General features: G+C 39.7%; 1 protein-coding gene across 1 annotated transcript in view; it reads right to left on the bottom strand.

Moving 5' to 3' along the window:
- Positions 1-279: 279 nt before the first annotated feature.
- The window catches only part of sptbn5 (spectrin, beta, non-erythrocytic 5), a 68,258-nt gene continuing 45,352 nt past the window's right edge, over positions 280-23,185 (bottom strand). The window contains exons 73-81 of the mRNA XM_085391325.1: positions 22,736-22,843; positions 21,798-22,558; positions 21,527-21,575; positions 21,381-21,449; positions 20,591-20,674; positions 18,858-18,949; positions 17,709-17,825; positions 2,126-2,322; positions 280-1,645 (exon numbers count right to left, since the gene is read on the bottom strand). Of these exons, the coding sequence (XP_085247451.1) occupies positions 1,491-1,645; positions 2,126-2,322; positions 17,709-17,825; positions 18,858-18,949; positions 20,591-20,674; positions 21,381-21,449; positions 21,527-21,575; positions 21,798-22,558; positions 22,736-22,843 (1,632 nt within the window). The 3' untranslated portion in view covers positions 280-1,490. The remainder of the gene's footprint in view (positions 1,646-2,125; positions 2,323-17,708; positions 17,826-18,857; positions 18,950-20,590; positions 20,675-21,380; positions 21,450-21,526; positions 21,576-21,797; positions 22,559-22,735; positions 22,844-23,185) is intronic.

The following is a 23,185-nucleotide window of genomic DNA, read 5'->3' as shown; positions in this document are numbered from 1 at the left end:
TATTTAAGTATTTGGATATTTAAAATGGTGTTCAGTAAAGTCAAATTGCCTCCTTTAACACCAAAATCCAGTGCCACAGAGTTCAAATCTAAGATGACGATGGTCAAATGTTCTCTGCGTGACCCTTGAAGTCCAGGCAGATGACCTTTGAACATGTGAACATACTGGTGCTGTGAGTCAACACACTGATGAAGTTTTAACATGTGGCCAATCGTTACCATAGTTCCAGTGAGAGAAAGAGCTCAATAATGGTTGATAATGAAACATGGATACATTTTATTAAAGCAATTCAAACACATCAATAAACAATCTTAGAGCAATCAAACAAATACAGAAAAAGATAAGTAACATTGTCGAAGTCTGATCTGCAGAAACAGATACAGATAAATGATGAAGTTACATCACGTTTTTGATTCAGTTTTATTGAATGACTCTCACTTTAACACTTCAACTGAGTTTAATTTCTTTTGCCAAATGATTTCTTCAAGTTTCAATCTGACTCATTATTTTTATTGATTCACTTATTGATCTGATTGAATGGAGGAGAAAATGAGACTGGAGATGTTTGGATTTGTTGCTCATTAATAAATAAATGGAGTTGAATCATTAGCCAAAGTTCTTTGTGTGAAAATGCAGAGCGTCATCTCTGCTGAACGATATCTTCGCGAATCTTTTCTCCAGTTAAATGTGACAAATTTGCTTGAATTGATTTGCTGTCAATCATTCTGTATGAGAGCAAGTGTCAATTTTGATAAAGTAGTGATCATGTCGTGCAGTCAAAGTCTTCACATGGAGTCACTTTAAACTGTTTGGGATCAGGCCGAGAGCAGATTCTCATTAGAGGTGATGTAAACACATCATTAACATCTGTCTGTAGAACTGCTGACCTGCTGGCTGCTTCAAATCCTTCCTTACTGTGGCCATGGCATAAAGTGCTTCTCCAAAAATCTCTTAAGGAGTTTTTTTTTTTTTTTGCTGGGGTTTTTTTTGTACTTGATTGCTACTTTAGTTAGAACTTCTATAGTAAAAGAAGATTATGGTATTTTCATTTGCAGTTATTTACGTTACCTTTCCATGTGTATACACAGAATGACAGAGACAGGGAGAGCAGCAGTAAGACCCAGTACGGTACAGAGAAGCACAGATTAAGTCAGACAATATGAAAAAGAGGAGCTGGGCTGGAGGTGGGTTGCACAGCTGCTAGCAGATAATCAGCAAATATGGAAAATAAGCAGCCAATCACAAATCTAGTAGTGGTATGAGCCGTTACTTTATCATTTCGTCTGTGCTGGGCATAACCTCCTTTCATTTGCTGGAGGTACTTGTAAAAGAAAATCTGTATTTGGTATATGATGTGATTTCTATGAAACTTCATGCAGAGTCATGTCAAGACTTTGTATCCTTATTGTTGATGGTAACAAAAATATTCCAAATCTGAAACGAGACTGAGATGGACAGCATCACAAGATATATGGATGGAAACCAAAGTGTTACTTCTTAGAAAAAAACTTTCTGAAGACGTTCATTTTTGGCTTGTCTTTGTTCACAGGGTCCTCTATTACTTGGGGGCTCACAGCTGGCGGGTCCTGGGGGTCAGGAGAAGCAGGAGGAGGCACTGACGGCTGGCTTTGGAGACTCTGTGGATCTGCAGTGCATCAAGTCACAATCAGGCCAATTATTGACATAGAAGTCATCTAAGCGCTGTTCAGTGCTTCGTTAAAAACTATAGTAATGCATGGATTACAAATCCAAATGATTGACAAAATGAAAAAAAGGAGTTTGCGTTGATAAAATCTTCAGCAACTCTGACTCCAAGGTTGCATTTCCATTTGAAACCTGTAATATGCGTGCATTAACAATATCTGGAAATGAACTCCATCCTTGAAACAGTGTGTAACCATGTGGAACAAACGTTAAGGTATGTTTTCTGCAGTGATGTGCAAATAAATCCTGTGAAAGTCAGTGTGCACATAAGCTGGCACTGGTGTAACACTTGCCTAACATAACATGGTTCTAAATGCACATTTTACAGCAGTCTATCCTTTTTCTTGGCCCTCATGGGACAGAAGCTGAAACTTGACTGAGACAAGTTTGAAAACCAGTTAAATTTGCTGTGACGTCTCACCTGCCGTCCTGACCTCCCCTCCATCAGGATAGTTATGTCTGCTGTAGTAGGTATGGGGAGGTTTGGGTGGAGGTTGGCCCTCTGAGGATAACTGTCTCTCCAGGCTCTCAGCTCTCCTGCTGAGAGGTTTGGTTGATGAGGAATCATCTGGAGACTCAGCCAGCTTCTCCAAACTGAGGTTGACAGATGACGCTCTCCTGAGTAGCAACAAGTCATCTTTAATTTTAGTGTATCTATTATACCCCTTCCATGCGACTCTGAGTAACTGTTTTACATGATTCTCAAACTAGTCTTTGGCAACATTCAGGGGGAGATCTGAGATACAAGCTTTCTACTTAAAGGGCTAACTATTACAGTCATTTCTGTCTCTACTTGCGAGGCCACTCAAAAAAAAAATACTGGTGGCCACCAGTGCTACCCCTCAGCCTCATATATGGTAAAAATGTACAATTCCTAGGTGATGTCTTGAGTTATTGCATTCATAAAAACTTTTAGACAATCTTGCCAGAGGATATTTAAACTCATGCAAGCTTTTCAGTAGCAGTTTGACAATCCTAGGTGGCGTTACCTTGTTCACAAGATTTTCCGAAACCTTGACATATGACTTTCAGGTCAAGTTTTTGAGGTCAGGTGGAGGTTTTTTCTTGACTCACATTTTTTTTCACTCACTATGTGTTTAGAAGTCACTCTGCATTTAATCATTAGTTATTAATAATCTCTGGCTCTCTTCCACAGCATGCCTCTTGTCCTGTCTCCTTCCCGTCACCCCCCAACTGGTCACAGCAGATGGCTGCTTCTCCCTGAGCCGGGTTCTGCCAGAGGTTTCTTCCTGTTAAATTTTTCTTAACACCATCACCACACGCTTGCTCACAGGGGTCATTGATTGTTGGGCTTTTCTCTGTATTATGGTAGGGTACATATAAAAGTGACTGTTATTGTGATTTGGTGCTAGATTTTTAAAAAAAACCAACTCAAATAAATTGAAGGTCAGACTTTGAGTAGATGCACCTATGATAAGTTGAAAATCCTATATCACGTCATTCTTGAATTATCCACACCTCTCGCCTATAGCTGCCTGGCCGCCCAGCAGGGTACGAACAATATCCCCATAAGCCTTTCAGGCTGACAGGTAAAAAAAAATCCTTACTTCCTTATTTATCATTGACTAGCCCTACAGTCAGCCCCTGGTTCATCCTCTGAAACAACCTGTCTCTTTAAGGCTTCGCTCCCTTAGAAGACTCAATTCCTTCTTCTCTTTCCACCTGACTAACTTCTGAAAGCCTGCTGAGAGGCGCCAGCCAGTGCTTGTGCTTGTACTGCCTATACTTCGAGTATGTTATGCCTCAATTATATACTATATAATGCATTACATTTTTATTACATCTAGTTCTGGAATCCTGTGAATGCTCTAGAAATCCTGTGAATTTTTGGCTGACAGGACTAGGATATTACATGGTCACTCTAGCTTAACACAAAGCCTTGAAGCAGGCAAATACTAGGAAAACAAATCAGCATTAACAAAAACCCAAGTTTATTTAATTTAAAAGCTATATCTTGTTATCCAGCAAGCACACAGTTTCCATGCCACAATCCTTCCTTTGTGGACTACCATTATGAAGCCTCAAGTCTGGCATTTGGGCTGTTACTATCATGTTTTTTGGGGAAAGACGTGGCCATATTAGAAAAGAGGATAAGGCTGGAAAGGAGTAAGCAGATGGATCTCAGAACACGAGGACAATATCTACAGATATTGAATTGTAAAGAATTGTTATTCAATAGGATTTACGATCTAGACCAAAGACTACATCCAGATCTTTTAAAATAGTCTTTGGTTAGTCCACAGTTCAAAACAACAATCCCAGTCTGAGCTCAGGACTTTAGTATTCAGTTCCTCAACAAATAACCCCACCACTAACTGCTGTGAAAACCACAGCATTTCCTTTTTACATGTCAATTTCTGTACCTGTTAAATAAACGTACTCAATCTGTCCCACAGAAATCCCTTCGTCAGTGTATTTTGTGACTGCTGTAGTCATGCAGTCACTGCAGTGCTCCATATTTCATCACCATGCAGCAAACGAAAGCAGATGCAATGCATGACGGCTGAATAGAGCCATAGCTGTGTCCTGTGCCACCGTGTGTTTTTCCACTATTGTGTGCCCGCTGAATGTAATTCACCTTGTCCAAGTATCTCATTAAAGAAAAATCCTGTTGGTGGGGAGTTTCATTTCTTTGGCCTCTCACCCTCACCTCTGCCCAGTGTCCCCACAGTGCACAGTGTGAATAGGTAGATGTGAAAGTCAAAGTCAAATTATCTTACACAGTTTGAAGGAAACCATTCCAGCCTGAAACTCCATCAAACACGTGTGACTGACAACCGTCCTCTCTGACCCCAAAAACCATGCCTGTAATGCTTTGTATTAGGGACTCTGTCCATTCCAGCAACTTAATTTAATAACAGAATTCACAGGACCAAAGCAGAAATGTTATGGCTGCTTACACAGCTAAAATAAATAGTTTTTAAATAATACTTTGTTAATTTTAAATAAATGTACCTCAAACTATTATGAGGCACAGCTTTCCTTTTAATATCAGAGAGAAAATCCTATTTATTCAACAGAACACTGTAATAAGCTCATAGCACGATAACTACGGGATGATTTAATGTCATCTGAATGAAGACTTTGTTGTTTCATATGTTTGTTAATATTATCATTATCTTGATGTATATACTTTAATTAAGACAGTTTATTCACTATTACAACTATTTGAATCCTTAGCTGGTCACATCACTACTTACTCATGCCACTGCATGTCCTGGCTGAAAATACCTCGCTATTAAGGCAGGTGACATTTACTATATTGCCAAAAGTAATCACTCATCTGCCTTTACACGCATATTCAATTTCATTTCAATTGAATTCAGTTTTATTTATATATCCCCAAATCATATGTACATAGTAGTACATATGAACTTGTGTGATCCATAGGGTTTCATATGATGTCAGGTCACACTTTGCAGCTGTGAACTCTGCTGTGAAGGCTTTCCACGAGGTTGAGGAAAGGTCACACACGGCAAAATGCTGTCAGACATGTGCAGTTCTTCCGGCTCACACTGTCATACCAGACAGAGAAGAGATCAGGTATTCCACTGCTTCAGAGACCGATAGAGGTGCTTTACACCAGTGCATCTGACACTTTGTGTTGTGCTTGGTGCTCGCCTCTGTCAGTGCGCCCCAGGGTGGCTGTGGCTACATTGTAGCTTGCCATCACCAGTGTGTGAATGTGTGTGTGAATGGGTGGATGATTGCGTATAGTGTAAAGCGCTTTGGGGTCCTTAGGACCAAGTAAAGCGCTATACAAATACAGACCATTTTACCATGTAAGGTTTGGATAAAGCTGCTTGGCCATGGAAGCATATTAGGTGAAGCTCGCTACATACTTGAGCCAACCTGAAGATCACAAGAGGTTTGGAGGTCTGTAATAACTGAATCTTTGCCCTGTCAAATCTAAAAATAGACTTCAATAAAAATGTACCAAAGTAAAGCGATCTCTCTCCTTTCAGCTCAGACAGCACTGTCATAAAGTTCCTTGCATGTTCATTAATATGTGCACCTAGCATTTACATTACTACCATCTTGTGGCCACAGTTGGCTATTGTCGCTGAAAGCTGCTTTTAATTAAGTGCCATAGGAAAGTGCTATTGTCTCTGACAGGGTGTCCATCTGGAGCTGGACAAGTTATATTTTTAATTTACTTTATGAAAAATGAAGAAGTACACCAGCACTTTGGAGCTCATGAACTGATTTTTTTCAGCAATACCTGGTCCTCAACACAAACAGACATTTAGCACAAACCTGTGATTTACAGAATATAGAATCTATAGAATCTCAGATATCTATTATCAAGTATATTAGAGGTAATATTTTACTGTTCTCAAGCCAGGGAGGTGGACAGATAGCACAAAGAGTATGTTTTAGTCTGATCAATTTAGTCTTTAGTCCTGTCTTCCAATGCTCACTCCCAACCCATGAAATTGCCACCCCTCCTTGAGCCCGGTGCTCCTGGAGGTTTCTCCCTGTTAAAAGGGAGAACTGTTGCCAAGTGCTTGCTTACAGGGCATTGTCCCTCTATTATCGTAGAGGCTTTACCTTAGAATATAAAGCTGTTGTTGTGACTTGGTGCTATATAATTAAAATTGAACTGAATTGAAATAGTTTCCCTGTCATCGTCTTGATGCATTCTCAATCATTCAGGTAAGTAAATCTCCAAAAGTTGATTCTGTTCATCTGGACGTAGCGTTTTCAGTGGGAGAAACGTTTCGTCACTCATCCAGGTGACTTTTTCAGTCTCAGCTGACTGCAGGTTTCCCCAATCTTATAAACAGTACATTTGCATATTATTTAGATTATTATTTAAATTTAACATGACAGCTAACTATGTTTTACAGTTGCCTCTACTGAAGACTTTAAAGGGTTTCAGGCAAAGTTACACTAACTCTAGTTTTAGCCTCAGACCATCCTGACTGGCTAACAAATGCTAATGTTAGCCTGTGATTTAGGCTGCTAACATAAAAACTTTTAGCTAGCTGACCAGCATAGACTAATTTGATAGTTAACAGCAGGGGCGATTGAATCAAAGCACCCCCAAAGATGTCTTACTTTTTTGACAATATTTGCTGTTTGTGTGACACACTACTAAAAATATAAAAAGCATACAGAACTTTGTTGTTACAGCTCGTTTTTCCCCTGCTCTGGCTCTAGCACCCTTTCTGCCAGAGCGATGGTGGCTGAGACGCAGCGGAGCGGAGGGGTAAGTGCCTGGCTTAAAACAGGACATATTAGCTGCATTTAACCCTAAGTTACTTTTTATATAGTTAGGTAGGAGTCAGGCCATGTTTCTTTTTAGCTGAAAAACATTACACCAGGTAACCTGCAGTGTTGAAAACGTGTTTTCCAATGATGTTTGCTACCCTATAATCCGTCCTGCTCTGTAGTAAAATCAGCGACATTTGACCGTCCTGTTGCTCCCATTGAAATTTATACAGCTTATTTAAAATCTAAAACTTATAATTGAATGCAGCCTACTGTTGTTACCACTGTCCTGTTTGAAATGGATACTAACTAGCTAACTGACTGAATGCCCATTAACCTTATAACTCCTGTTGTGTGTGTGTGTGTGTGTGTGTGTGTGTGTACAGAGACAGCCAAGTTCATAATGGATATAAGGAAGTTTTTTCAAAAAAAGGAGCCACATTCAGGTACAAGTGTAAAATCAAATGATCCGTTAATCAAGAATAATGTTGGATCAGTGTTTTAATGTTTATATCTTTTATTAGATGTTCATGTGGTTTGGTTATTTGCCTTTCGGTTGAAAGTACACTGAGAGAGGACTTTTTATTAGTGATCTTAATAGTTTTTTTTATATAATAATGTAATTTTTGCATCTAATTGAATACAATCTATTTGTGTATGATTGTCAGTCCAAAGAGAAGAAAGAGGGGAACGTGAAGAGAAAGTACAAGGCCAGGAAGAACCAGGTAAGAAAACAGACAGGGAACAGTGACGGGCACAACAGAAACTGTTAAACTGACAAAGAGAAAAAACCTGATTTTACTCACACAATCTGGAAGTTGTGTCCTCCCTAGGCAAGGCAAGGCAAGTTTATTTGTATAGCACAATTCAACAACAAGGTGATTCAAAGCGCTTTACAGAGACATTAGAAACAAAAACAAATAAAAAGCATGATTTAAAATTGATTAAAACAAGCAAACAAACTAACTAACTAATTAACAAACAAACAAACAAAACAGTATATAAAATCAAAACAGATAAAATCAGAACAGTAGATAAAATCAGTAGTTAAAATGTTAGTTTTGAAATTTAAGCTTAAAAGTGTGGATTTGGTGCTTTATTCAAATGCAGCTGAGAACAGGTGAGTCTTCAACCTGGATTTAAATAAACTGAATGTTTCAGCTGATCTGAGGCTTTCTGGGAGTTTGTTCCAGATATAAGGAGCATAAAAGCTGAATGCAGCTTCTCCGTGTCTGGTTCTGACTCTGGGAACTGATAAAAGACCAGATCCAGATGACCTGAGGGATCTGGAAGGTTCATACTGGGTCAGGAGGTCACTGATGTATTTTGGTTCTATATTAAAGCTGCTGTACAGAATCTGCAAAACAAACTGGGTTGAAACATTTTTGACCCTCTTTAACAACATTCCGACATAACATTGTAATGGATTGGGGAGATTAAAATTAATGATATATTTTTATGTGGTTCAGCCAAAACTCTACTAAAACCTCAGCCAGTAATAGGTAGGCCAACTTTTGGACCGTCCAGTTGTCTGTATGACTGCCGCAATACGTACATCACATTTGCACACTATCAGAAAGAGCCAAACAGCCCTGGTGGAGTGAGGAGCTGCAAAGAGAAGCAGATGCTCTGTTTATATTCTAAAAATGTTTTAAGCTTGTTTCAAAGATTCTGTACAGCAGCTTTAAATGTTTTCCAAAAGCACACATACACTTCTCCAAAAGTCGATTCTGTTCATCTGGACGTAGTGTTTTGTGGGAGAAACGTTTCGTCACCCATCCAAGTGACTTCTTCAGTCTCAGCTGACTGCAGGTTTCCCCAACCTTATAAACAGTACATTAGCATAATGACTGAAACCAGCCCACTGACGGAATAATGGGCTGGGAGGTCAGTTCCTTAATCTTAATCACACATACAGTGTTTCTCAAACGTTTTACAGTGTGTACCACCTGATAAAAAAGTCAAGCTCTCTCAAGTACCAAAGCATGAAATCTTACAACACAAAATTAGTATCTGCAGTAAAGATTTTTTCATACATTGTATACATTCTACCACAGGCAAAGTTGCCTCCATTTTTATAGGTTTTTATTAATATTTTGTAATAATGTATTTGTAAGAATTTATTCTGTTTCGGGAGTGTTTTTTATGTATCTGTATTATATTATACAAACACATTAAAAGTTAATCTCTGTCCAAAAAATGCACTCAGTTTACTTCTTACTCACTATGAGCATCATTCATTATTCTCCCGCAGTAATTAAGGTTAGGATATGTATTTTTTTTTTTATTCCAATCCATTCTTCTTTTGCAGCATTTAAATAACCTTTATCAGATTTGATGGTTTTGTTGTAGACTTTTCAAAAAAGTGTTTTGCTTTTCTTTCACAAATGTGGGATTCAATTGTGTTAAAATGTACAAAACAGTGATGTCATGTTTTGTGACGAGGACCCAGGCACAGAGAGACTTGATGAATTTAAGAATCTTATGATTTAATAAAGAAATTTGCAGACTTGCACAGAGAGGGTAAAACTGTGATGACTGATAAAGGAGACGAAGACAACAGACGATGAGGACAGGGAGGATGCAGGGACCGAAAGAGACAGGGAAGAAGTCTCATTGTGACGAGTAAAGTGTATCTTGGCTGGCTGGGCAGCTCTCTGGGTGCTCAGCACCCCCAAAGCTCTGATCCTAGAATCGCCCCTGGTTAACAAACTATAGTGGTGATATTATTGAAAGTTTAGTTTCACCTCAGCACATTTATCATTATGTCCATTTTGTAGCACATAAAATGTTTAGTTAATATTTGTAGACAGACACATTTTTCCTGTAAACACATTTTTACTCCAACTTCTCTTGAAAATGTAATTTTTGTAATGCTGAGTAGATCATTTCAAGTATGTGGGAAATTTTTGTGACCCCATTGAGCTAATTGTAGTTAAATTATAACTATATGTTGACTAAAGTATAATATAGGCGCAGTGCTGGTCTGCAGGGGTGTTATATGCCATGTGGGGATGCTGCTGACATATTGTAAATTGTTATGTCTATATCAAGCTAATAATAAGCAGGGACATTTGTGTCTTTCTTAAAAATTCAGATCCTTAGAGATTATTTGAAAAGTGGATCAACAGCTATCACTAAATGAAACACTCTAAACCTGCAATGGAAAAATATCCCTTATTTCACCTGTGATCACACACTTGCACGTGCAGAGCCAACAAAAGGAAACACTTTACTGAGTGAAAAAGGAAGATATAAGATGCTGATGGTGCAGTGCAGCTGGTCTCAGGAGAGGATCAAAAAGCCTGATCACCTTGTCTACAAAAACAAGGTGAGTTTAATGTTGTGATTGATTTAGTTTGTGAAGGTTTGCGTGTTACTTTAATTATAAACTGCTTATATTGCAACGGAATGCTGTTATGTGTTTGCAACTCTACATTTATTTTAGGAAAATTAATAATGATAATCCACAGCAGATCTAAACAAAACCAAAACTCTGTTCTTTCTTGCTGGCTTTCAATGGTAGGTGTACAAGTTCAGTTTATTTCAAGTCATTTTCCACCTAATACTAAACTTTGTATTTTTATTCCTTTTTTTAATCTTAAATGTAAACAATAGCAACAAAAAATGAACATCTTAAAACTTCTTTTCTTTTCTTTTTTTCCTCAGAATAAATTGATCTTTAAAGCTCAGATGGAATTTAATGGACTACCACGCTACATTCAGGACTTTATCACACAGGTAAATGAAGGTATAGAAAGTGTGCACACAATTTCTCACTTCATGCTTGCTCTTCACCAACCTCCGGTGTCATTTTGTAGTCACTTGTCTTATTATTGTCTAATTTGTTGCGATTTAGGGTTTGTGAGCACAAGCAGAGGTTTTTGCTTGGGAAGTAACTGTGCCCTCTTTTTGAGAGAACATGTAATGGCTGTGAAATATGTCAAACTTTTCTCCTCTACTTTAACAGCTAAGAGCATTTTGAACACAGGGGACAAAAGGTGTGGATTGAGGATTTTGAACTATGGCATTTAAGTGTTGTCAATGCTGAGGGTTCATGGACACAAATCCTTATTCACTTAGCTGCTGTTGACAGTTTAAAAGTCTTCATCAGAACAAGCAATATAAAATAAAATAAAAGAATATTTAGCATTAAATGTACCAATGTTGTTGTGTACTACTTGTGCACAGATCATTTTAAGAAGTTTTAATTTACAAGCAAATGGTGTATAATGGTGTAATTGTATAGAAATGTATGGTTAAGGATATAAAAACGTACATTTAATGGGTTAAAGTTAAAAGAAGTGACTGTAAATAGTAATAGAAACAGAATTTTCAGTTTTTCTATTCACAGAAAAAATCCATTAATGACACAGAAAATATATTGTGACTAAGAATAAGACGATTTTTCCGTTGTACCATTTACAGGAAAGTCTTTCAACTTCCGTTAAAAAAAAAAAAACACATTACTGTTTTTGTACAGAATTCTTTTTTACAGTGTAAAGCAACATCCGACAGCTGTTTCCTTCAATAACTGATGGACTTTTTGCATATTGTAATAGAAATATTCAATACACTCAAAACTGAAAACAAGCGTTAACCTTTCTGAGCATGGTTTTGTCTCTCTGCTTACAATTTGGTTACTAAGGGAATAAGTACCCTGACATGTACTGTGGGCTCAGTCGGGGCCCAACATAAACTATCTGCCCCAGAGTCCCTGAGAAAAGCCTTTTTCCTGTTTTACTGTGTCCCTCAACGTGTAAACAAAGTCTACAAACTAAAGTTTGAATTATCGAGCTACTGTGTGATTCAGCAGTGAACTAAGGCTACGCTCACACTGCAGGCGAAAGCGCTTCAAATCCGACTTTTTTGACCCTATGTGACCCATATCCGATCAGTATCCGACAGTGTGAACGGCACAAATCCGATGTTTTCAAATCCGATCTGGGTCACTTTCGTATGTGGTAATGAATCCGATACATATCCGATGTTTTAGAAAGCGACTGCTGTTTGAACGGTCATGTCGCATTAAATCTGTCTTTTACGTCACTGACACAAGACAGACGCCAATTATCAGCGCCAGAGAAGACATCGCGAACGCTTCCTGGCCATCCTGTGTAGATGTCAGTGAAACTGTTGGGAAGACAACGTTGGAGAAACGTGAACATTTTATTTGTACTGTATAATCTGCAGATTCTGACAGAAATCTGCAGCTATCCTTTGAAGCAGCGCTCCTCTAAAACAGCAATAAGGATCATTATTAGGTTATCTACATTATTATGTAAATAACAAAATAACTTAAAGCAAAAATTGGGAAACGTAAAGTCCGAAGTCTTTATATTAAGGGCCATCAGTCAAACAATATTGTTTGCTCTGGGTCTAAACAGAGCGCGTTGTGTGTGACATCTTCTTTTGCGCATGCGGGCCGCTTTGAGCGTTCACACTAGAGCGCGTTTGCTGGTCGCATTTTATTTGTAGTGTGAACAAGCAGACAAAAAAGTCCGATTTGATCAAAAAATCGGAATTGAGCATTAAGACCTGCAGTGTGAACGTAGCCTAAGTAATTCACATCGTGTAAAAAAAAAAAAAAAAAACAAGTATCGAATTAAAATTTAAATGAAAACTGCAATGGTATTATCAGAAAAATGTACTTTAAAATATATCTGCAGTATTTAAATAAACCTGTAGGCAGTAACTGCCTTCATACAGCACATTCTTGTTACATTTTAATCAAACTTTGGGGTGAATTCATCTCAACAATGCATCATATTGTATTAATTCATAACACGAATGCCTGTAAAACTTGAATCTGCAGAGCAACTTGTTTCTACAGTTTTTTTTATTTCCTTCTGCAGTACAGGTCAGCTTAATCAGGTTTTAAATCAGAAAAGTCATTATTTTAATGTTGTAACTGGCTAAGCTGATGCAAAATTAAAACCCGTCAGTCAGCAAATGTATTTTTTAAAAATCAAATTCCAAGTCCTCATGTACCTTGTTAGTGTTGTTGAATTGCAGATTCTTGTATATACATATATATGATATTTACATTTTTTTGGTAAACAACTGAAACCTGTTCATTATATTATATATAACTGTAATTGTGAAACAGTGCATTATCTTTTTAAACTGTTTGTTACAAAGTAAGAACAATTGCTGTTATATAAATGCAGCGAAGTAATGAGAGTTAACAAAGTTTGAGGTTAGCATCGTTTGAAGTATTAATTAGTTTGTTAGTTTTTTTGTATTTCTCAGTTTGGTTTGAATTATTTTACAAATATAACACTTAAATATAACACTTTTATGAATGTGTGCCACAGGATCCCGGAGAGAAGAAGTTGTCATTCTTCTGAGCGACCCCCTCAACCCGTCTGTCTCTAAAATGGACCTCAGGGACGAAAACAATCATATTTCAGAGACAATGCAGTCAGAAGAAGCGCCTTCCACTCCTGAAGTTGGCATTCTGGGGCAAACATCCTACCCTCTGGGACACCTGCTCCCCCTCAGCCAGCATCAGATCCTCAGACTGGAGGATTCTTTAGCAACATCCTCCCAGAACCAGCTCCTCCTGTGACTCAGCAGCTGGTTCCACTCATGGTCTCAGCACCAGCTCACCTCTACAGTCAGCCAGGGACAGCTGAGACACCCAGAGGTAGTGACAGGTCTCATTGAAGTTTTATTGATAAAGATGTTTAAAAGTGTTGGACTCATCACTCTGCTCTCAGCTTCCTTGTATTTCACCTTTGTATAAATGTGGTGTGAAGCTTTGCTGAACAGTAAACTTAGTCGCTGCCAGTGAAACATAATTCCAAAGAATAACGCAGGAGATCAAAGTCCAGCTATGTATGAATGTAGTTTTATGCACATCTTCTCCTCCCACTGATCACTTCTTCTACCGAGTGGAAGCTTTTCTCATCATCTGTTGTGTGTTTTGTGTGTTTCAAGCGTAATGTGCTCGGGATTCCAGAAAACATGATCCAGTACCTGCATCCTGCTGGAGAACTGTACGTAAAACACACAAACACACCAGTGTACACAGCTGCTGAACATCTGTATCTTCATAAACTCTGTTATCTCGTATCCGTCTCTGCATCTGTGTAGGCACGGTGTTCCAGTCTGGGATTTTGTCCCTCCTGCTCCCCCATCCAACACCTCCACTCCAAAGTAAGTTTCTGTGGTGCTTTGTGTCAGTTATCTCCAGATATCAGTCTTTTTTCTGCAGATGTTTGCTTGCATTACTGTAATCAGCTTCCTTTAATGGTGCCTCCTTACATTCAGTTTCACAGCTTTACTCATGTTTTTAAACTACTTTGCTCACAGCTGTACACAATGCTAACATGTGCACTGACTCTGTGTTTTATTCCTGTAGAAAAAGGAAATGTGAAGCCCAACAGGATGAGGACCGGCTGTACATAAAGAAGCCACCAAACGCCTTCATGCTTTACCTGAAGGAGCAGAGGCCAAAGGTGATGGTGGAACTGAATATAACTGCCAGTGCAGCCGTAAATGCAGCTGTGGCAAAGAGGGTAAGTGTGTAACTCTGCATATATTTATGCATCTGTTAATGCTTTATGCTCATGTTTGTGCATGTGTGCCAGCTGCCCTGTAGTAACAGTGTAGCTGAGTATTTATCTATGCTGACAGTGGGTTCTCATGATTGTCTGTCTTCAGTGGAGGTCTCTCTCAAAAGAACAACAAGCGAAATATTTTGATCAGGCTGAAAGCGAGAGATGCCGTCACGCCACAGAGCATCCAGACTGGTCCACCAAAGAAAACTATGTATGTCCAAAGTGCTAACATGCAGTTCATACATGTGCCCATCACTGCACTGAATTATGAAGCAACCAGTGCACAGAGTTTGGATCAACTGATGAAAATTCTCATATTTTTGTTTTTAGGGCAAAAAGAGGAAGAGAACACGAAATCGCACCTCGAGCACAGGTGAGAGGAGATTTCTGGGAATTACGACGTTTTTTCATGTGAAATGTGATGAAAAGAAGACGGAAATCTGTTAACGAAAGAAGACTTACTGTGTTTTTGTTTGTGTTTGTTTGTGCAGCATCTGAACCTAAACAGGAAGATCAACAGGCCAAGAGGCTTTGTGTGACGCCAGCTCAGACACAGCCATCTTCTTCCTATTCAGTTACAAAGGAGCCTCTTGAGCAGCCAGCTGTTACCAACCTTCCTGATCAGCAGTCAGCGTGTGTGCAGCTGCAGAACACACAGACAGCAGCTGATGCGCCTGTGTGTCAAGTAAATCCGGTCCTCCCAGCTTCTCATATGGATTTCAATTCAATTGAAACAAAAGGCGCTTCATAGGTACAGAGAAAAACCCAACAATCATATGACCCCCTATGAGCAAGCACTTTGGCGACAGTGGGAAGGAAAAACTCCCTTTTAACAGGAAGAAACCTCCGGCAGAACCAGGCTCAGGGAGGGGCGGCCATCTGCTGCGACCGGTTGGGGTGCCTCATCTGCGTCACTGGTCTCCTCTGCTGCACCCGTTCAGCTCCAGAAAGAGGCCACTTTTGTCAGTGACACTGATGAAGCACTGCTGTCAGTGGTGGAACAGCTTGACTCCATCCCAGCAGCCCTCCTCTCCACTCACTGGTCCTCAGTTAAATCAGACCAACCCTGCTTCTCCTGTATATACTTCTCTATCCACATTATGTGCCTCCCCTGACACATTCTTTAAAAACCAAAAAGAGCCTATTGGTTTCACTGACAGGATGACATGTGGTCAATCCTCCCTGTCACTCCACAGCCTGATACACTCTCCTGTTCTAATACTCCTAAATATAGTCCGAACAGCCCTGCTTCTCTGGAGAACTCCTCTCCATCTAAATTGCTGGACTCCTCTGTTGCACCCACTGAATGCCAACCAACGCCTCCCTTCTTCAGCCAAACTGTAAAAAATATGATGTCGCTACTTAACGACCTCCAACCTGGGCCCTTTGCACAGCCTCTACAGCCCTCCTCTCCTCAAGCAGACTGGTCCTCACCAGAATCAGATCAGTCCTGCACCCCCCAAACCACGGCTACCTTCATACACTCTATTGAAGAAGGTCTTAGCTCACTGCTTAATTAGCTTGACGTTCCACCCTTTTCTGCAGAGCCTCAACAGCCCTGCAGCTCTCATACAACAAAAACCCTTCCTCTACCATTTCAGTCTTTCCTCTGTTTCACAACTGCTTGCCAGAGATCTCTCCACAGGCGTGTGTTTGTGTGTATGTGTGCACGTGTGTACTGATAGTCCTTGTTTTGGTGCCTGATCAAAAAGTCAGCTCTTGAGTCTGCTTTTGGGTCAACCTCTCATATGAACCCTCTGGGTTTGTCACATATAAACCCTTTTAAATGGAACAGATAAGGCTGCCATTCCCTGGTGGTATGTGGTCTCACACACTGAGGCAAGGAGAGACCTTTGGTACTTTATGCTAGGGAAATGGCCTCCAAAATCCAGTGGCAGTGTATCTGTTTATGTAAAGCTTTATACCTGGCTGTCAGCAAAGCAGACAAACATCCTGAATCTGTTTAATGAAACTATGTGGCACATCACAGGACACAGAGACTTCACAGGGCTGCTGCATTCCATTTGTAAAAGAGCACTGGAAAGAGAAAACACACCTACACTTGCCATTCATAGGCACACACACACCCCTTGTAGATTAAGCCCTCACAGTTTTGATCATTGCCACCATAGTTGAAAGCAAACCTTTAACTGAGCTGCCCTCTCAAGAGGCAAGAGAGAATGAATGTTGCACCATAACAACAGAGAGCGAGGCAGCTTTAACAGGGGATGGGAGCATGTCCTGACCTGCATGTTTATGCAAGAAACCACTGTTGTAACACCGGTGCTGACCAGGACATGCTGGACCAGAACAGGACAAAAGGGCTCGAGAGGTATAAAAGCAGGTAGCAGCTCCAAATACATGATGTACATCTTGCACTGGGGGCCAACCCCTCTCATCGATGTGCAACCACATAGAGTTCCCCAGCCACTTAGTGGCATACATCACAAGACTGATCCTGAAAGCCTCGTTTGTGTCATGTTTTCTTCACGGCTCACGCTTGTTCTCTGTTTTTTGTTTTTGTTTTGCTCTCTTATCAACAAGCTTAATTTTAAAGTGTTATCAAAACGAAAATAGAAACAGACAGGCCTTCTATGTTACTCTGATTTTAAACAACCTGTTATTGTTATTAAAGTGATTGGACTTTCCAAAGTATGACAACAGATCCAAGAGGAGGTGAAGCACCCTAGCTTGTCCTAGGACCATCTGAGTAGGAATACACTGAACAATTCGTATAAAGGTTTGTGTAATAACACCAAAAATATGTTGTTATCACCAGCTTTTATTGATATTGAGTGATAGTGATTTTAGGTTATATCACTAGTCTTGTTTCAGTAGATGATGAGGTTACATGTTTGACATTAACACTTATGTTTAATCCCACTTGTTATACTGTAATTTGTATTGCACTTATTCAGTTTTTAAAGGTGCATTATCATAACTACAATTTCCAAACTTACAAATCGGTAGTTTAGAATTTCCACTCAGCTACTTTTTGTAAATGTCTTTCCTTTTAATTCTTTCAGTTCTCATTTGCAACCTTGAGATACACAACTTTTATTTTATTTTATTTTTTATTTTTTTTTTGCTTAAGCTCAAATATTTCACATTCTCCAGTTGAACTGAGTAATCACTTATGATCCAAAAGAGAGAGAGCTTTGTCTTAGGTCTATTAAAATTGATCAACCATGAGTGAGCGCTCACCCAGAGTCGTCAGAGTCACTGCTGGCAGATTCTGGACAGTTCTGGAGCTTTTTCATCCAGATGAGCTGGAGCTCCTTGCTTGATGCTGTAAATACATACTGACTGCCATCCTCCAGTCTGAGAGAGAGAAAGCACAACACAAGTACAGAAAAATAAGTCTTCCTAAGAATGTTTTGCATAAGAAAATACGGCATATAATGATGTAAAGAAATGCATAATTGAGACCAAAGTATGGCACGGGCAGAATTTATTTGAAAGATCAGTGGTGAGCCACAAATTTTCAAAATTATAATATAGTTTCACAGTGCTAAGAAACAAATACCGTATTTTTCAGACCATAAGGCGCACTGTCAATGATCTGGTCTGCTTTTATACATAAGGCGCAATAAGTGAAACAAAGCAGTCAGATAAGTCAAACTTTACTCATTTCATTCTTCTTGCTTCCTCCACTTCCGTACCATTGATTCATTAACGTTGAATTCTCTCACAGCTGCTCTGTTCCCATGTTGTTGCAGTATATTAATGACTAACCTCATAGTGTGGATGGATTATCTCAGTTCTCCTGACTGAAGTTTGAGGTTTCCGTTTACAGCATCCTGCCATGCAACTGCATTTGTCTCTAACCATCAGGAACCCTCACCTTAACTTTTATCGAGTGGAAAAAAGTTAGCGTTCATCCTCCAGCTTCACTGTGTTTATGTTATGCTAACATAGCTGTGTCACTACCGATCATGTAGCACATCATTATATACCAGCTAGTCCAACTTCAGTAACACTACAAAAGTCACTGCTGTTTAGTATTCTGTATTCATTTATGTTGGAAGGGATCCTCGAGGCTCCTGATTACGGTAGCCGCAATGCTTTAACAATCAACCATCAACTTCATACATATGGCGCACCAGATTATAAGCTGCACTGTCGATTTTTGAGAAAATTAAAGGATTTTAAGTGCGCCTTTAGTCCAAAAAATATAGTAGCCAATTTTAAGTGTAAATATGAAGTTTCAGAATGTCCTATACATCAGACAGTCATACAGCATAGAGAAGCTGTGATTTCTAACTTTAGCAACAACATTAAAGTCAACTTTCCAATGCTCCAATGTTGTGTTGTGCTTGTGTTTACACTGTTCATGAAGCGTGCAGCTCTTACATTAGTCTGAAAGTGTTCTCCTTGCTTCTGTAGTAGCGATTCTCCCTGCAAACTGCTCCAACTACGTTGATAGGAGGCCACCTAGATGTCCTCTGTGAAAGCACAACAGAGTTAAACAGTGTAACCTCACTGAGATTATTAGTGAACGTGCAGAGGCAGATGGAGAACACTGTGGTTATAATCCTTCCTGTAGAAAAATAAGCTGCAATATTTTCCTTTTCGTAACACACTGAGTATGCATTAGACACGACCTACGCTCAACTGCGAGTAATTATTCTGTGTCTGAAGAACACAAAAACAGCAGCCTTGGCAGCAAGTTCCTTTGAATTTTGGAATATTTTGAGTTTGACTCCAACAGACATTTCATTTCATTGCATAAACATAATTGTTTGAAAGCAACTTGAAGTTAAGGAAGTTGAATTTAATATATGAAAATGTTTCCAATAAAGATGATCATGCTAAAAACACTTTGAAAGAAAAAATAAAAATCTCCAGATTTGGATAAAAGTCAAAAACCCTTGTTCAAGTTACCAAAATATTTTGAAAACCTTTAAAGTTAGCTTCTGCATTGATTATGGTGGCGTCTATTCAGAGCATGAAGAGATTTTCAAATTCTAAATGTGTCATGGTCCTGGGTCGTGCGACCCAGTGTTTTGTGTTTAGTCTATTTTGATGTTTATTGATTGTTTAGGTTCTTTAAGGTAGTCCAGTCCTTTTGTAGTTATGTTACCCTTGTATCAAGCCTCCCTTGCCCTTTGTGTGTTTATGTCTGTGTGTCTTGTATTGTCAAGTTCATGCTGTCGCGTCTGTCACCTCCCCCTGTACTACGTCTCCCCGGTTCATGTCCCATGTTTCCTGTTTTACTTTGAAGGCCTGCATTCACTGTCAGTGTATTCAGTTTCACTCCTCCTGTCCTGTCGTTAAGTTCATGTATATCAGCTGCGTTCCCATGTGTGGCCACTTCCCCTGATCATCCCTCATGTGTATTTAGTCTCTGTGTTTCTTACAGTCTGTGTCGCGTCGTCTGTGTTCCCACCCTCCATGTTTCCATGCCCGGTCTGTTGTATTCTAAGTCATAGCCTTACCTTAGTTCATTCCCAGTTTAGGTTTCTGTTTAGTTATTGCTTTTGTGCTGCCCTTATTCTTGTTTGTTTCTCTTGCGTTACCAGCCACAATAAAAGGCTCGCTTTTGTTTAAAGTTTACTCCCGTGTCACTCGTGTCTGCACCTGAGTCCTCCACGCACTCTCCACACGGTCTGTCACAGCGGACCGTGACAAAATGAGGACTGAATTAGAAAAAAAGAGAATCATGACTGCCATCTCTATTAATCTCTATTAATGGAAGCCCTTATTTGCTTCATTGTTGAATACGTTAGAAAAAGAAATGTGTGAATTTATTATTTTTTTTATTTTTTTTAATGTTTTCTTTAAACAAATAAATGCTGTTTTTTGTTGAGTTTCTTTTTCCCGTCATTTCTCAGGATACACTCACACATTCATCTTAAAAGAAAGAAAGATCCTCAGTTTGATTTTGGGAGAAGATACAAACCCAGCCTCAGGGGAGCCTAGGTAAATGGGATCACTGTGTCAAGGACACAAGATACCATCAAACATGTCCATCTGCTATGGTGCTAAACGCACTCAGGACAGGACTTAATTGTTTTTACCCAAACTGCTGTCATGTCATGTAGGCAGTGCTGTCAGTGATGCAGTGGCTTTTTAATGTTCTCTACCTGTGCAGCAGCTGCTGTGTCTTTAAACAGGCTGAGAGTCTCTCCCTGCAGAACAGCAAAGACCTCCTCCCAGTGCTCCAGACCCTGCAACAAAAGAGGAGCCTCAGCCAATGCTTCAACAGTGGGCACAACAAACAGGCTGCCATAACCCAAAAAGGTTCTCGGGAATAAAAGGAAATAAAAGGAGCACCACTGGTGTCTCTCAAACCACCGGTGCTAATGGAAGGGTAGAGTGGCAAAAAGAAAACTGGCATAAATCATCCAGGTACTCAAAGTAGGTTTCAAAAAGTAATAAAAGACCTTCATTTTACTGGCTAATGGCATTAAAAATACACCACTGTGTATCAGCTTCTGCCGTCTTTAGGGTGTGGATGTACGAGGAAAACAACAGAGCAATTCACTCTGCTTATCTCCTCTCACTTTAAGTGGGCAACACTATAATGTTACATTATTTTCTTTAGCCTTTAGAAACAATCCTGAGTACAGCATCTTCCTCCGTTAAGCAGCTACTCAGTACAGCAACAAAATCACAACTGGATACCTTATAAAGAGCATGATTTCATACTGTGTTAGCAACCACCAAGACATAAAAATTGGAAAATCCAACTGGGAAGCCGAATAGCTCCTTTTCCATCAGGTTGTCCATCCAGTTTGATAGAGATGTGTAAATAAAATTAAAAATGTATCAAACAAAGAAGCACGTTGAGTTCATGCCCAATATGAAATTTCGTTTTTAGATATCTTTATAAAGATCATATCATCAGTTACAGATGTGTAACATGTCTCTCACCTTGTTTCCTCCTTGTTTCAGCTTAATCTCCAACACGCCCTCCATTCTGATTGGCTCCCCAGGTGTGACCTGGCAGTAAGTATGACAGGTGTGAGAACATTATTAAATTAAATTATTATTAATTTAATGAATAAGACAGTTTATACCTCAGGTTCGGGTTGCCCCTCTGCTAGATCTAAAGACTTTTGTTGAGGTCTAGGAGAGGGGGGAATAAGGTCAACCATGAGTTAACTTACTTTTTAATGTTTTTTGTATAATTATGTGTGTGCAATTTCTTTAGCGCAGCATACTGATCCCATGGATGATTAATATATATTTTCTTGCTATGAGCTGAAACCACTGCAGTAACTTTTTTTTTTTTTAAGTTGAGGAATCAGCCAGTCGATGTCAAAGCAGCAGGAAACGGGGCATGCTCACGTCTTATCCTCCTTTGTGATTGGTGCAGCCGTCGGGGCGTTGGGTGGTGTAATGTGATCAGCAGCAGGTGGAGCAGGAGAGCCAGGCACATCGGGCTGCCTTGATGTTGGTGATTTAGGGCGAATACATCTTTCTTTCACAGGTGGAGGTGGTGGCGGTTCAGTGGGGGCAACAAGTCGTCTGATTGCTGAAGGTGAGTTTGGTGGAGTGGTGGGTTTCTCTGGAAGGTTCGGAGAATCAGAGCGGCAGCCAAACGCCTGCTCTGAAAAGGAAATTCTGGGCTTTGGAGCCACAGGTGGTTTGGACCTAGGCCGAGTCTCTTTTAGTGAATGGGACTGAGGAGGCGGTTGTGAAGAGGAATCCGCTGATTCTCCAAGGGGAGTGTTAGAATTTAGGTGTGAATTTTTGATTTGCCTTCTCCCGGCGTTAACTGTCGGGCTGGGACTGGACTCATCGGACTCATCAGAGCTGTCAGCCGATTCTGCTTTTTTAATAATCTTTGAATCTGATCCAGGTCCTAGTGGTGGGCTGAGAAGAGGGCTAGGAGAACTAGAGACAGCTTCTGCTTTCTTCTCCAGCACGGATGGTCTGATTGTTCTGTCTGTCTGCCTGCCACTGCTGGCCCCATGAACGTCTCTAGAGGAGATCCGTGGGGTCTTTAGTTCTGATGGTTTACTTCTCAGGGAGGAAACTCTAGCTGGAGGCTGTCTGTACTGGAGGTCCTTCTCCTCATTTCCATGAAGACCCAGTCTGTTTTCCCTCTGCAATAAAAAAGAAAGTGTTTTTAACAGGGTTCATGCACTACAAAAATCTAAATAAATGGTTTTAAGACATTTTTAAGATCTCAGTACCTAATAAAGAAAGAGAAAACCAGTGTTTGGGGAAAAAGCCTTTGATTTAGTCTATGAAACTCTATTCTTTCCTGTTGTTAATGTTACCTGTGTTTTCTTTTTCTGAAGTGCAATGAAACGGTCACTCTGGGCCTGGATCATGGCCTCCAAGTCCTCCTGCCTCTTAAGGAGCTCCATAACGTCAGACACAGAATCCTGGAGGAACCACAGAAGATGTTCTGGTTAAGAGACGTTTTAATGCCACGAGTTCTGAGTGACGTCTTGGGGACTCCATCCTCTGAAATCTTCCTTCAAAAATAATTTCAGTTTATTTCAAACAGGTGTATTGAGTCTATTATTATAACAGGTATAACATGGCCTTCCTTCAGGGGTAAAATAAAAACGCATCCATATTGAACGATGGACAACAAGGAGCAAATCATTTTATGTTAGATATCTTTTTTCCTCCTACCTCTGCATTTATCTGCATTACTAACACACTACAGGCAAAAATATACCCTGATACAGGGCAACAATTTCCATGAATCGCTACAAAAG

Source organism: Rhamphochromis longiceps, linkage group LG19 (genome assembly GCF_057381845.1).
Source record: "Rhamphochromis longiceps isolate RC_006_pf linkage group LG19, R_longiceps_female_GT1.1, whole genome shotgun sequence".
NCBI classification, from domain to species: domain Eukaryota; kingdom Metazoa; phylum Chordata; class Actinopteri; order Cichliformes; family Cichlidae; genus Rhamphochromis; species Rhamphochromis longiceps.
This window is presented reverse-complemented; position numbering and strand designations above follow the sequence as displayed.